At 48.9% G+C, this 15,361-nt stretch overlaps 1 protein-coding gene across 1 annotated transcript; it reads right to left on the reverse strand.

Annotated features, from left to right (window-relative positions):
• Nucleotides 1-2,320: 2,320 nt before the first annotated feature.
• On the reverse strand, nt 2,321-14,031 carry PHTF1 (putative homeodomain transcription factor 1). Its single transcript, XM_039565377.1, has 18 exons — nt 13,887-14,031; nt 13,766-13,822; nt 13,624-13,693; nt 12,764-12,922; nt 12,238-12,397; nt 11,816-11,941; nt 10,855-11,014; nt 9,575-9,748; nt 9,417-9,494; nt 8,265-8,474; nt 7,809-7,937; nt 7,112-7,384; nt 6,474-6,605; nt 6,265-6,351; nt 5,178-5,333; nt 4,693-4,788; nt 3,971-4,096; nt 2,321-3,623 (listed from the first exon to the last, which is right to left on the reverse strand). The coding sequence occupies exons 1-18, from the start codon at nt 13,923-13,925 to the stop codon at nt 3,603-3,605; spliced, it is 2,253 nt and encodes a 750-aa protein (XP_039421311.1). The 5' UTR covers nt 13,926-14,031; the 3' UTR covers nt 2,321-3,602.
• Between the last annotated feature and the right edge of the window lie 1,330 nt (nt 14,032-15,361).

Raw genomic sequence — 15,361 nt, forward strand, 5'->3', positions numbered from 1 at the left:
TTGATGGGAGTAACCTTCCCTTCAGGAGCTCCAGGAGAAAAACCTCTGAGGATGATTCATTAACCAGTTCCAGCTCTGAAAAGGCAGATTCCAGCACATTCAAAATCTCCAGCCCTTCCAGCATCCCACTGCCTTCCATGGAGAAACACAGGAGGGTGCAAACACAGGAGGCTGACAGGGGACAGATACCACGGAGAGGGACACGAGGAGCTGCCCAAGGAAACCAGAGGTGGAACTTCCCAGCCTGAGGGGAATTCTCCTGTGAGGAAAACACCAGTAATTCCTGGGCCATGGAGGGTCCCCAGTGGCTGTAAGGGCACCCCAGCAGCCAGAGTGGGTGGGAAATGGGTGTCACTGACTGATTTCTAGAACATGTTCTAATCAATTTTCCAATAAGGGTCATTTGAAGCATTGGTTCTTTTCACACAGTTGTCTTTTTTTCTCAGAAACTGGGAAAAGTATTTGATTTGTCCTTATCTCAGCTGCATGAAGGGCCTTGTGGATGGCTGCAGGGACACTCTGCCATGAGCTGCTGTCCCCGTGTCCCTCTGCAGGCCGTGTCTGCTGCTCCAGGGCTGCACTGCTGCCACTTCTCTGAGTGCTGTGGCTTCTGAACAGTTATTTAATGCCTCTCTTGCCAGTGTGATCCTGACTCACTTCCTGCTCTTGTGCCAAGCTATCTCCTGCATTCAGTCCTTCTAATCCTTCCCACGTGGGTTCCAGCCACAGACAAGGCAGGTTTGGGCTGAAGTGGGGCTTTTCTCCAGAGCTTGGTGCATGTTTACATCAGGAATCCCTCCTGTTCCTGCTGGGCCAGGGAGAACAGGAGAAACTTGGTTCTGTCAGTCCCAGGGCAGCAAATAAGCCACTGATGCTGCTCCATTGATGTGTTTCCTGGGATTTTTATATCCAATACAATACCCCAGAGCTAAATATGATATTTGACCTAATTCTGTGATTTTTCTTTTTCTGAACACAGCACGATCACTTCAGTTCCTTGATTCACGGGGATTTGGTTTGCAAACATCTGTGTGAGGAGAGAAAACTCCGGGTTCTGTTCAATAACACAACTCCTTTGGTTTCACTTGTGGCATCCTCAGCCTGGGTGGGGAGCTGAGACCCAAGCCCCATCTTTAATTATTTATTGCTAATTAGGAATTGGATTTTTTATCTCTGTAGAGGTAAAAGTTGACCTGAGGGCAGAGTCAGCTGCCAGAGCAGCTTCTTCAGCGTAGCTCTTGCTGTGTAAGAGCTCTATTTCCTCTGAATGTGTGGTCAGGGAGCATTGATGGCACACAGGGTACAGGAGACTCACGCCAGTGGTTTGGGCTGGCAGAGATATTTTACAGAGGGATGTTACCCCCAGAGCTCACTGCCACATCAGTCCCATGGCTGTCAGAACAGCAGACTGAAGGGGTTTATTTTATTCATAGTTTAGTGATGATTTCCTGACATCTGAGGTGTTTAATGACTGCAGAAAAGTGGGAAAAGGAGCCCACTGGTTCAGTTTGCAGAAGGAGAAAGGAGTAAAAGATTGAGCTTCACTTACTCAAAATTCAAACTGATAGGATTTGCTCTTTGAAAGTAAGAGAGTATCTCATTCTGGCTTTGAAACTTTGAATGTTTTTGAAGGCTAATGAAGCACAGTGAGGCAGTTGTGAGCAGAACTCTCCACAACGACAGCTGACTGCCCAAACAGCTTTTAAAACAACAACTTTGGGAATTCAAAGGGCTTTAAAGCAGCTCTGAACTGTGCTCAGCTGCTGGGTGATCCACTGAGGTTTGCTGTGGAGCAGAACACATTCAAATCCTCTCTGGCTGGAGTAGGGCTGTGAAATATTTAATACTCTGAGTATATTCCTGTGTTCTTCCCCAGAGGCTGGGTTATGCTGTGTGCCCTCACCCTGACCACTGAGGACAGTGACAAATCCAGACCTTTAATTCCAGAGGAATTGGCAGCACTGAAATTATTTCCCTGCCATCACTTCCCTCTGATTTTCTGTGTTAATGTGACCTGATAATGTCCTACCTGTGTGGGATTTCCCCTTCCCTAGACCTTTATCTGTGCTTCCTGCATCCATGTGGCCTTGGAATGTTACACAATGGATGGATGAGCTGGATGTAAATGTCTATATATTGTACAGCACCTTCACACAGACTTCTGAGGTTCTGACTAGAGACAGACCTGTAAATCACTCATTATTTTTATGTAGCTCTTAAAACCCAATTCCACTTCATGGCCTGTTGGTTCTGCACTAAACCAAGCTCCTGGTTGGTTTTCAGGGGTGTGATCCAGGTTTTAGCCACAAACATGCTGCTCTTCTGGAAAAAAAATTCATTTTATTATTGGATGTTTCCTTGACCCCCCATTCCGGTAACAGATGTCCAAAAAGATGGTACAAAAATCATCAAGTGCTGTAGAAACCGTTGGTAATGATGAAGTGCTTGTCCTGCAGGTTTATTTGCACATTTTGCTATGTAAAACTGTCACCTCCTTTTACATCTCACAACTGTTCCTTGTACAGAAAATAGCTGTAAACAATTCACTACCAAAAATTCTTCTGCCATTTTACCCTCCTGTGAAAGAATGAGAAGTTCCTCAGTTTTTGTTCTTTTCACTACCAATAAATAGAAACCATTGGAGCCAGTGAAGGGGAATGTTACAGAAACTTTCAAATATTTTCTTGCTTTCCATGACCTTTCTAAACATGAACCCAAGGAAGTCTTTGTCAAAGCTGTTTCTCCCACCAGCTTTCCTCCCCAGGTGTTCAGGGTGAGGCTCTATTGCAGTGCTGGGCTGCAACAGCTGCTCACCCCATGGAGCAGAGCTGGTGTCACAGCCAGGACAGGATGGAGCTGAGTATTCCAGGGAACAGACGTGGCAAAACATTCTCCAGCCCATGAACACTTTGCCTGTAGCGTGTGTTGAAAGGTTCTTCTCCTGTAACCACTGTCCTCAAAAAATACTGATCATTTCTTTGCAGCAGCCCCAGCACAAGCCACCAGCAGGATTTGGGTGTTGCTGGACTGGCAGCAGGAAGGGGGAATTCACCTGGTGCATCCTGGGGTGGTTCAGGATAGAGGCAGAGCCTTGAGCACACAGAGCTTTAAGGAAGGAAATGCTCTTCAGCACAGCCAGGTAAGTGCAGCAAAGGATTGTCAACCTGGAATATTTCAGTGCAGCCCCAGGAAGGCTCACTGGGCCAGGAGAGCTGAGTCCCTCCTTGTCACATGCCCAGAGTGCAGGTTTTAAGAAACGTGGCCTCAGTCACAGCCATTGGTGTCCCTCCAGCTGCAGCTCTTGTATGGCTTTAGTGTTTGATGTCCCACACCAGCCCCTGCTGGTTCAGTGTCAGCTGCCAGCATTTGGCCCCATTAATCCAGTGTTTCTGTGCATGCCATGGGATGACATCACTGATGAGACCAGTTCATTCTGGATGTTGCAGAGCAGTAAAGCAGAAAGAAAACTTCTGATACATACACTGGGAATCTGTTTAAAAATTGCTATTACAGATTTCTGTCAGTTTTCTTCTTTCTGCCTACACTGCTGGTTCTCTTCTCTGGTGTCTGGTGGAGATGCCCAGGGCTGATGTTCTGCCAGTTCATGGTTTAATTTTCCATAACTGCAAAGAGACAAGAAAGGGAGTTTGAGTCTAACAGGAATGTTCTTCATCTACAGGTAACACTCTGTGTCTCTTGCCCATCCTGCTCTGCTCAGTGAGCTCCAGTTTCAGGATGAGCCACAGGAGGACTGGGATAAAGGGAAGGAACCCTGGATTCTCACAGCTTGACCTGAAGGGAATTGAAGCTGAAGTGAGCCCTGTCCTTCCCCCCAAAACTGGCTCAGGGAGGTGGGGACTCACCCAGTTCTGGTGTCTGGGTTCCCAGTGCAGACCCACGGTCTCTCTCGGGGCTGTGACCCCAGAAGTGGCCCCAGAGCTGTTCTGTTGGTTGGGACAGGGACACTTACTCTGATATTGAATCCTAGCAGGTCACTGATCACTCCTGAAACAGCAGAGAGGATGACAACCCTTGTGATGTTGTAGATCAACGGGTTCATGGTCAGTCCATACAGCCTGAAGGGACTATCCAATTCCTGCAGTGAAAGGACAAGGAAAAGAGTCCATCAGCACCCACCAATACCAAAGAATTCATCCTCTGACTTTTAGCTCAGCACTGGCACTCCAACAGCCTGTGCTGCCCTGGGCTGCCTCTGTCTCCTTTCTTAAATACATGCACAGGAATTGCCAGTGTTCCAGAGACATCTGCTGAATCCAAAGGCTCTGCAGCAACACCAGCTGCACCAGAGCCTGACACTCCAGGCTGCAGAATTACCCAGCCTAATCTGTGTGACTCCCAGACTCTGCTCACTCCTTCCCAAGTCTCTCCCTGCTGCTGGCAGTGAGCTCCAGCATCAGAGCTGCTGATGGAAAATGAGACTGGAGCAGTCATGAGATGCTGTGTTCACACCAGCCTCTCCTCCCACTGAGTTAAACCACTGCTCATCAAAGTTCACAGCACTAATTACCCACACTGGCCTTGTACTGCTCCCTCTCCTGTCACAGCTGCAGGAGCACGGAAACCCCCCCTTGTGAGCACTAACTTCAAGGGCCAAGGGAAGGGCAGGGCCACATGGCATTGCCAGAAGTCACTGATTCCATAAAATCCAGCCATTCAGGCAGAGCACCTTACCTTCAGCAGCTTTGTGGACAGTTTCAGCACATTGTTCACCAGAGACAGCTGCTCCTTCTTGTTCGGCTTCTTCTCCATCTTCAGGTACAAGTTTATCTGTGACAGACACCACAGGCCAGGGGTTGATATTCCAGTACCAGCCCCCAACTGATTCCTTACTAAGGGAAATTGGAGCCATTTTTGCAGTCTGCTGTCACTCCTGAAGCAGTGAATATAGCACTGATAACATATTTTTTTCCAATTGTTTTGGCTAACACACATTAACCCAGAGACCAAAATCAGCTAGAACTTTGGAGTTTGAGTCTGTCCCAACAGGACCAGCTCATCCCCGCCATGTTGACCAGTGCTTTGTTGCCCTCTGGCCAACACAAGGGTTGATTCCCAAGTTTTAAAGTTTGATTCCAGTATTTAAGCTGGTTTGAAATACAATCATTATTTCCAAACAAACCACAAAGCCCAGGGGAGAACAAGCTAAATGGAGCTACCTGCTCAGTGAGCAGGATGGAAATGTTGCTGTATTTCTTGTTGGTCTCAGAGCCCAGAGATGCCAGACGTAGCAGAAAGAGGAGCAGTGCTGCCTCCCACATCAGGAACTCCCAGTTATAAGCTGCACTCAGAAAGGTTTTGTGACCCTTAAGAACCTGTATGGAGAAAAAACAAAGCAGCAAGTGTTAATGCCAAGGTGCCTGTTCTTGGGACAAGTGCACAAGCACTGCCCCTGCTCCTCCTCTGCCCAGCCCCGTGTGCTCTACAGCCCCTGACAGCTCTTCCCATGCAGTGTAAATCATTCCTGTGATGGGGTTACAGTGAAAGGTCTCATTTCTAACCTGGCTGTAGCTTGGAATTGGGTATTTTTTCCTTTTACTCAGCAAAGGAGCCTTGTTCCTCCTCTCCCCTTCCCCTGTCCAACTAATAGGCAATGAAGTGCCTTTCCTTGTCCCACTGGCAGCCTCGGAAGGGCTAAGCTGCTCCTGCCTTTCCCAGTATGGACTCACACAGCAGGACTGGGATTGTCCTTCCTCCCTCTGGACACCTGTGGCTTACAAGAAGTCACAGCAGTGACAGTATCTACAAACCACCAGCCTCTGCTACCACAGCTGCCCCTTCAGGGGGTCAAGAACCTGCCTGAACACAGCACTGACCAAGAAAACAGCTCCAGCATTGGCACTGCTGCCTGTACCAGGTTCAGTGAAGGGTTAAAAGGTGCCAGTAATAGTTCTTGACCTGCTTTTCCACATGGTGGTTACAGAGGATGCTGCAATCAGCCCTCTGGAATAAATATCCTGTGAACACCTGGGGTCCTTGGGCAGAGTCTCCTCTCCTTTATGCCCAAATGGCCATGTCCTGAAATTTTCCTAATGATTGTAAAACCCCAGACCTTGCTCTGCAAGCACAGAATGAACCTCTTTTTCCAACTAAAAGTGACAAAACTCTTAAAAAATGCAACACTCTCTACATTACTCTGGGCTCAAACAGCTCCAGTTCAAGCTTTTTGTAGGCCGGTGAAAGAAAAGCCTCCAGCACTTGGGAGGGTTTCCCTTACTTTATAAACCACAAAGGTTAAAATCTCACCTGGGCACAGCAGATAAAAGCAATTGAAAGAGCCAGTAAAAAGACTGAGGACACAACAACATCCACAGACCTCTGGGGGCCTCGTCTCTGCAGAAACAAGGACAGGGGGTCAGGGCTGAGCTGGGGTGTGCAGCCAAAACTCACCACAGACTGTGACAGCTGCCACCATCACACCCTCTGCAATAACCAAATCCTAGATCAGAACTCACCTTCAGATAGGAGCGAAGGGATAACCAGATCTTGATGTTCTCCACCTTTTTGAGCCTGAAGTGAGGGATTTCATATTTTCTGGCTTTCCGAGCAGATGTAATGTGGCTGAAGAGCTTGGCAAACAAAAACCTCTGCAAGTTAAAAACAGAACCATAAATTAGTGTAAAACAGAACAGAGTGCTTAATATCCTGGCAAAAATGGTCACTGGGGAAGCAGACCTGGGTGCTCAATCTCTCTGGCAGCAGTTGTTTTCATAGAATTCCAGGCTGGTTTGTATTGGGGGGGACCTTAAAGCTCATCTTTTTCCAGCCCTTGTCATGGGCAGGGACACCTTCCACTCTCCCAGGTTGCTCTAAGCCCTGTCCTGGCCTTGAACACTTCCACGGATGGGGCAGCCACAGCTGCTCTGGGCAACAGAAAGGGGGCAGAGTAAGACTTTGAGAACAGGTAAGGGGGAGAACAGGGGTGCCAGGAATGGTATTGACAGGTATAATTTGTGACTGATCAATAAAAGCCTTCCCAGACTCCCCTCCCTGACCTTGGCAAGGGCTGGAATGAGATGAGCTTTGAAGTCATCATCCCATTTTTATTCCTGCTTCCCAGGTTCCTGAAAGGCATCAGTACCTTTACACTCACCTGTTTGTAGGTTCTCTCAGCAACACACATCATGAAGAAAAACATCCAAGTCAAGCACAGCCTTTCCAGGAAGTTGATGGCAGACAGGATGAGCACAGGGGTGCTGGCAGGGGCTCCACAGAAGATGTGCAGAAGCTCCATCAGAGAAATGGAGCAGAGCTGCTCCAGGTTATCCGTGCGGAACAGTCTGTAGAGGAACGGCAGGAAGGCCAATCCGATGGTGATGATGTTTCCCAGCATTTGATACCCCACTCCTTGCTGGTGGGCATTAACCTGGCAAGCAGGAATAACAAATGGGACAATTACCTGGGATTTGCCTCAAGGAAAAGGCCTATTGCTGTGATAGCATCAATTCGGGCAAGCAGTCAGTTCCCCTTCCCTTCACAGGACAGAGCCTAAAATACGTCCACCCATTTCAGTCCAAACCCCCAAAAATCAGCCAAATAATCAAACCCCCACCTTCAGCACCCTGCAGAGACAATCAGCAATAATCAGCACTTGTCAGTCTTCAACAGACCTCCTACACTGAGGGTTAGGCAACTTTTCAGTAAGAACATGAGGGACAACTGTCTTTGCAGCTGGGGAGGGACCAGTTTCATACTGCCCCTAATATTTGCATGTGTAACTGTTTCCAGGGGTTTGGTGGCCATTATCTAAAGTGTGAGGGAGAGGTTGCAATGCCACACAGCCCCCTTACCCTGCTCATGATAATCCCACTGATCTCCAGCACGGACATGTCCACCTTCTTGCAGTCATTCCCTTCCCAGATCAGAGCACTCACTTTGGCAGATGCTGGGCTTGTGTTCTGCAGCCAAAACAGATGGTTCTAGAAGAGAGAGAGGAGTGCAAAACATGGGTCAGCTCTTTCTGTCCTGCTGTAAGTAATGCCTTTGCCTAGAATGCATTTGGATTGAGGGGGGAATTCCATTTTGGGTGAAATACTTTGTTTTGGGATAAGCAGTGGTGCAGAGGGGAGGGATGGACTTGATCACTGAATCATTGATATAGTTTACAGCATTCCAGATTTCCATGTGATTTGGCTTCATGCAGGTTGCTCACCTTATACCAACAGCATCCCCACGTGCCATTTACATTTGGGAAGACAGGGGGAAGAAGGGGACGCATTCCCAGCTCCTGGATGGAAATCACCAACCTGCTGGAAGACGTCTTCCTTCAGGTCGCGGCGGGAGTCCCTGGCGGAGCGCTCCTCGCTGTCGCTGGTGCCGGAGGAGCGGCACTCGGGGCCGTGCAGGAGATCGTCCCACAGCATGTCCTCGGTCTCCGAGTCCTGCCGGGTGCTCTCCGAGTCCCGCCGGCTCACGCTGCAGCTCCGGGGCCCCACGCTGAGGCACGACCTGGGGTCCTGCAAGAACAGCAAAGTTCACACGGCACAGCCCCACACACGGTTTGTAAAAGCAACTCCTCTTCCTCTTCTTCTTCCTCCTCTTTCCCCACAGCTTCCCAGGGATTTGAGTGCTCCCAGTTGTACCCACATGGTGGAAATGGTTTAAGACAATGTTTGGGGAAAAAGCATTTCTACACCAGAACTCATACAGACCCCATTAGTTCCCCACCTCCATTCCCAACCTACAAAATAAAAATTGATGTACTCATTCTAATACAAAAATGTCCTTTTTTATGCCTTTTGCACAATCTGTTTTAATATTACATTTGCATTTTGTATTAATTTATGTTTTCATATTTATAACTTGATATTCACATATTTTATTTATATTTTATTTTCAGGTAGAGGGAGTGGCAGGGGCAAAAACCGAAGTAATGAAGGGACTGAGTATGTCTCACAGAATGGATTTATTCTTTCATTACAGGAACTGGACTTGATCCTTGTGGGTCCCTTCAAACTCAGGATAGTCTGTGATTTTAAAGTCAAAATGTATTAGCTTAAAAGCTGCAAGCACAGCACTGCCTCCCAACCACAAGAGCAATTGCAGCAATTCCACAGGAGCAATTAGAGGCAGCTTGGACTGTCCTTTGCTGCCAACAGTTATTTGTTTGTTTGTTGTTTGGGGTTTGTTTAATAAAGCAGCACAATCAGGACTGTGAACATTGTGAAAGTTTACAAAGCTGCCAAGGAGCAAGGAGGAAGGAGGTCACACCTTGCACCTGAGGATTCTGATCGTCAACAATCTGAATCAATTCTGATTCTGACAATCATTTCATAATGTTCTGTTCTGATGGAGGGGGGTTGGAACAAGATGAGCTTTAAGGTCCCTTCTAGCCCAACCAATTTTCTGATTCTGTGAACAGCCTGGGAAAGCGCCTTCTCCTGACTTTATGACCATACCTGCCTGTATAATGTGGATTCCAGTTCAGACTCCACAACACTGTCAGAGTCTCTGGCACCTTTCAGGACTTGCTTGACCTGCCAAGACCAAAGGAAAACCACCTCATTATCCATAGCAAAACAAGGCGTGGAAAACAGCACAAATCCCACCTGGGTACCTGTGAGACAGCCTGGTTCAGAGAAACCAGAGGCCTCTTTTTCTTCTCCTCATAGCTGTTGTCACTGGAAGCCCCTTCCATGCTGTGGCGTAACAGGATCCTTTGTGCCACGGCCTCGGCATCCTCCTCGCTCGACAGCTCGTCAGAAACACCATCCCTGTTGGTGCCATCATCCTACAAAGGCATGGCCAAAGCCCCCACAGAGGACCAGCCTGAGTCCCATCAAAGGCTCAGAGGCAGAGCTGCCCCCAGCACAGCCCTCACTGCCTGCAGAGCCAGCCCATGCTCCCCACAGAACACTCAGAAACAGAATTCTCTCAGCATCACAGAGACTTCACAGATTTTAACTCCTTCCCCCGGCTCTTGTCTTGCCCCAGAGGTAATGAGAGGGAATTTTGGGTGGGTGGAGTTGGAACTGAGGCAAAGGCAGGAAGAGGAGGAGGCAGCAGCAGCTCTTGGCTGTGCCTTACCAGCAGTCTCAAGCCCAGAAGAGATGTATCTACAAGCTGGGGGGTAACAGACCCAAAATCCTGAGCTATGCCCCTACACTGAGCTCTGCCCCTCTCCAAACACCTTCACAGAGAGGAGCTGGGACAGCACAGTACAACAGAATTCCACACAGGATCTATTCCAAGTCCTTCATGTGGAATTAACATACCACTGACCCAGAGGAGACTCAAGAGTAATTCCCCAAATCTTTATGTTTCAAAGCTTCCAACAGAGTTCATGATGCTTTAGCTCTTTCTCTCTCCCCAAGGGATGTCTCAGTCTTGCAAGACAAAATATTTTACAGAATTGCTTTTGAAAATGGCCAATTTATTTAGTCATTATCAGCACTCCCCCTTAACTGAACACCTTGTGATTAGAAATCTCCACAATTAAACGAGCACTTTGGTAAAACAGACATTTCCAGCATGGTCAGTGTTTGACCATACTTGGTCAGGACGGAGAGGGCTTGGAGCAACTTGGGATAGTGGAAGGTGTCCCTGCCCATGGCAGGGGGTAGAATGAGATGAGCTTTAAGATTCCTTCCAACCCAAACTGTTCTGGGATTCTATTCTGTGATTATGAAAAGATGCTGACAGCAAAGTACCAGCACCTTTTCAGCTGCTCAGTGAGAGGCAGAAAGGGGTTTTTAGATTCCCTAATGCAGGCAAAGATCAGCAGAAGGAGGGAGTATCTTGTGTTAGGTAAACCATACAGTTAAATACCAACACACTTCTGGGCACACAGAGAATACACTGAAACTGTGATTTCAAAGGGATCTCCCCTGGCACTACCTGATGGCTCTTCTCCCCATCAGAAAGTTTACTTTTCTCTTTGGAGTGCAGCAGCCTGTGTTCAGATCTGGCCTGTCTGGGTTTGATGCCATCACCCACAGCATTCACACCACTTTCTGTCTCGGTCCCTTTCTCAGCTACCAGCCTTACTCTTCTATTCCTAGGAGAGAAAATACAATTAAGTGCTTTTATGTCAGGGAAAAACTCTTGGGGGTAAAACATCCTGGTCTTCCCTTGTCACATAGGTGCAGCATCAAACAAGATACCCAAGGGATAAATAATTGTCTTTGGCTGACGGGCTTTGTGTGCCAAGTCTGTTAAAGATATTTATATCTGCTTCACCTTCACTCGACACTTCTTTTGTAACTCTAATAGTGTCTTAAAACTTCTAAACCAAGGGGAATTTTTTCATTATTTTTATTTTAAGAAAAAAAAAAAAAAAAGCAATTCAGAAGACAGAAAGTCCTCGTGAAGAGAAAGCACTGTGAGCTGGAAACTCACCAGGAAATTCACCTGGGAAAACAGGAGAAAACAATGAAATATTATCCCATACAATCTCCCCTCCTTTCCCTTAAGTTGCTTTTAGAGAAGGAAGATGCCAAGATCCGAACCAGAAGCCACAATTGCTTTTGGAAATCAGGTAAAAGAGCAATATAATCTGAGCACTCACTCAAACAAGGTGACTTATCTGATAAATAAACTCCACCACATTCTACAGCTCATCTAACGCTTGGTTTCACATGATCTAATCTTATACAATCTAATTTTATATGATCTAATAAAGACATACTAAATATTCCTGAGGAATCAGCTTCCCATATTACCGAGAAAGTTTTAATTCAAAAGGGACTGACAGGCTGTGGGGATGTCAGTGACAGCACACGCTGTGCCTTCATTCTCCAGGTGCCAAATTGCTCCCAGTGTCACGCCAAGCAGCACAAACCCAGCAGGGATCACCTACCTCCTCTGGAAGAGCAGACTGGATAAATTGGTCAGCAGAGATGGAGAGCCAGACTGCTCTTCCTTGCTGGTTCTGTCAGGAGACAACCAACTGTTCCCATCCACGCCCACAGATTTGCGTAACTTCCTGAGTTTTAAGACAAGGAGAATTAAATTTGTGTAAGAAGCTACTTTTCTTAAAAGATCCGAATGAGATTTGAACAGCTTTTTGGATGTCATTTTTCTGAAGTCATGCAAACAGAATACTGACTTCCAAATAAAAAAGTTCTGCCTACACCCCCAGCACATCAGGGCATCACTGGGAAAGGTACAACAGACAAAATCCAGACGGAATCTTTGCTGCAGCAACCTAAAAGGGGGAAACCTCAATGCCCCCCCACCATATCCAGCTGTAATCCCACCAAGGGCCCCGCTGGCGCTCACCTGCGGCGCCGGCTGAGCCCGTTGTTCCCTGCAGGTCTGTTCACCTGGGTGGACACGATCTGGCAGTGAACTGTCCCCAGCAGGAGCATAAGGCACAGGGGTCCCATCACTTCACTGGCACTCACAACAGGCACCATGAAGTACAGCACCACTGCTACGACTGGAGAGGGGGAAATGGCACCAACGCAAAAATTAAGACTCTGTCTCAACTATTTGTTTTTGTTCTGCTTTATTGTATTATTATTTAATTTCTGCAATTACTAGTGCCACACACCTTAAAATGTACATTAAGTAGGTTCCAGACAAGATCCTCATGCTTTAGATTATGGACTACAAAACCTCAACTACAAAACCTAGATTATAGACTCGCTAAGCTTGGAAAAGCCCTCTGAGACCATCGAGTCCAACCGCTCCCCCAGCACTGCCACGTCCACCCCTAACCCATCTCCCCAAGAGCCACATCCATACATTCTTTGATGTCCCATTCCTTGCAGGAGAAGGTTTATGGCACAGCCTGTTCACTCACCTTGCATAATGTAGAGCACCAAGAGCCACATAAAAATACGCTGGGAAGTGACCTGTATCCACCACTGGCTGAACAAGGGGAAAAACACCACTCTCACAATTCCCTTCCGCGTCAGTGATGTCCAGGGAATTTCAGGCTTGGCTTTGGCAAAGGTAGAGCCTTGGAATTAAAGGGGAAACAAGCCATCATTAACTGTGAATCACAAGAACTCCCTTGCTGGAGTTCCCCTTTGGGCTGCCCCAGCCCTGCCACAGGGCTGAGCAGGGGCTGACAGCAGCCCAGCTTCAGGCACCAGTCACAGCTACACAGCCCCAGCAGGGAGAGCTAAAGCAGCTCCTCGTCTTCTCTCATAGCTCTGGCTCTGACCCTTCCCTTCCCTGCCCACCCAACCCTGCTCCCACCGACCACTTCTGCAGAGCCACACCGAATTCCTCCTGCTCTGCTCTCAGGTTTTCAGTGCTCCTTTTGCCCCAGTGCTCACGAGCAGGGGCTCCCCCGGCAGCAGGGCAGGCTCTGCTTCCCCCACCCTGCACAAAGCTGTGAGGCATCTACAGAATCATGGAATATTCTGAGCTGGAAGAGACCCACAGGGATCACCAAGTCCAACTCCTGGCTTTGCACAGACACCACAACAATCCCACCCTGGGCATTCTTGAGAGCGTTGTCTAAACGCTCCTGGAGCTCTGGCAGCCCTGGGGCCGCGCCCATTCATTCCCTGGGGAGCCTGGGCAGTGCCCAGCACCCTCTGGGGGAAGAACCTTTCCCTGATACCCAACCTAACCCTCCCTGGCACAGCTCCAGCCGCTCTCTCGGTACCATCCCTGTCTCAGGGAGGAACGAACAGACCGAACACCGCTCACCGCTGATCAGATCCACGTCGATGAGATCAGGCTGGATGTGCCCCTTTTTCTTCGGTTTGTTCTTGAAGCCCTGCGGGGCGGAACGCACAGCCGGGTTAGCGGCGAGGGGAGCGGGGCCCGCCCCCCCCCCCGCCACCGGTACCTTCATCTGGGTCTGCTCCACGGCCTTCTCCCATATCTGCTGGTCGTAGGCCCCGATCTGCGAGGAGAGGAGGCTGAGGGCACGGCCGGGCCCGCGCCCGCCCGCGCCGCGCCGCACTCACCTTCTTCTGGTACCATGAAATGGCATCGCGACAGGCCATGGGGGGCGGCGGGACCGGCCCCGGTACCGACCCCAGCCCGGGACCGACCCCGGGAGCGACCCCGCTCCCGTTACCCTGGAAACCGCCCGGCGCTCGACTGGCTCCGCCTGCCACCCCCTCCACCCCCCCGCCCCAGGCAGCGCCAGCCGAGCGCCGAGCGCCACCCCCCCACCCCAGCGGAAAGAAGCGCCCAGGCAGGTAAAGGACAAAATCAGACTTTTGTTTATTAAAAAAATACTTTACAGGAAAAAAATTCTATGCATTCCGCAGGACTATTTTACAAAGAAATAGCTTAACAGTTTGACACTGGTGTACAGTCAGCTACCGACAGCGCGGGGGGGCGCGGGGCCCTCCCCGCACACGCGCGAATGTCAATAAATACACTAAGGCCGCACAAAGCAAACAGTCGTCCAGGCAATTGTACACGTCCTCTGGAGGCAGAGACCTTAGATAAATTAAAACCACAGAAAAATAATCGTAGCTGCCAATCAAATCAAATTAAATCACGAAACAGCAATACAGGAGTCGGTATCTTTACATGTTGTACAGAGAAATCAGGAGAAAGTGGGTGTTTGTCTGAATGCTAGGGGTGCCCTGGACACTGCTCAGACCCCGCAGGAAGGTACAGAACAGGCTCTGGGGGAGAGGAAACGACCCCTCCACTCCTCTCCCACCCCCTCAGCCAGCACAGGCCTGCCAAGGCTCAGCACTCCTCGGGAACTACAATTCCAGAGTTCATCACTCAGGTGATTCACACCCCAAATCGGAGGGGGTCACGTCCCATGAAGGACGTGGGGAAAGCTCTGACAATTTGCCTTGTCCGGGGGAACCTGGCAGAGCACAGCAGAGCCCCTGTGCTGCACCTGTGGAAAGCGTTCCTCATGAATCCCCTGGGAACACCGCGTGGGTGTTCCCCCTTTACTGGAAGAGAACGTGGCAGGTACCTGCACAAAGTGGCTTGGAGTTTGTCTAGAGGAGAGAGGAAACCAAAGCCAACTGGTATTTCAGCTTTACGCTGCCTTTGCTAGTCCATTTCTAGCACAGCTGAGCCACTTGCCTTTATCCCTGGGATAAGCTTTGTTTTAGTCACCAGCACTTGATTTAAAGTAGAGCCTAAGCCTCAGTTCTGTGTTTCACAGCCGATCCCTCCACGGACAGAGCACTTGGCCAGTGACAGCTGTCTCCAGCATTAAGCAGGAGTATTTTCTACCTGACATCACAGACCAGATCCTCATAAATGGAGAACTGAGGTTTTACAGTAACTGACCAGCACGTTTGTATTTAGGACCTGTTCTGTACCTATCTGCTTTTTCTGAGAATAACAGAATGTTAAGGTGTTGGAATGGACCTTAAAAATCATCCAGTCCCAACTCCCTGCCATGTGCAGGGACACCTCTCACTGGGCCAGGTTGCTCAACCTGGCTTTATAAAATTCC

The sequence above is a fragment of the Corvus cornix genome, chromosome 26 (genome assembly GCF_000738735.6).
Source record: "Corvus cornix cornix isolate S_Up_H32 chromosome 26, ASM73873v5, whole genome shotgun sequence".
Classification (NCBI taxonomy): domain Eukaryota; kingdom Metazoa; phylum Chordata; class Aves; order Passeriformes; family Corvidae; genus Corvus; species Corvus cornix.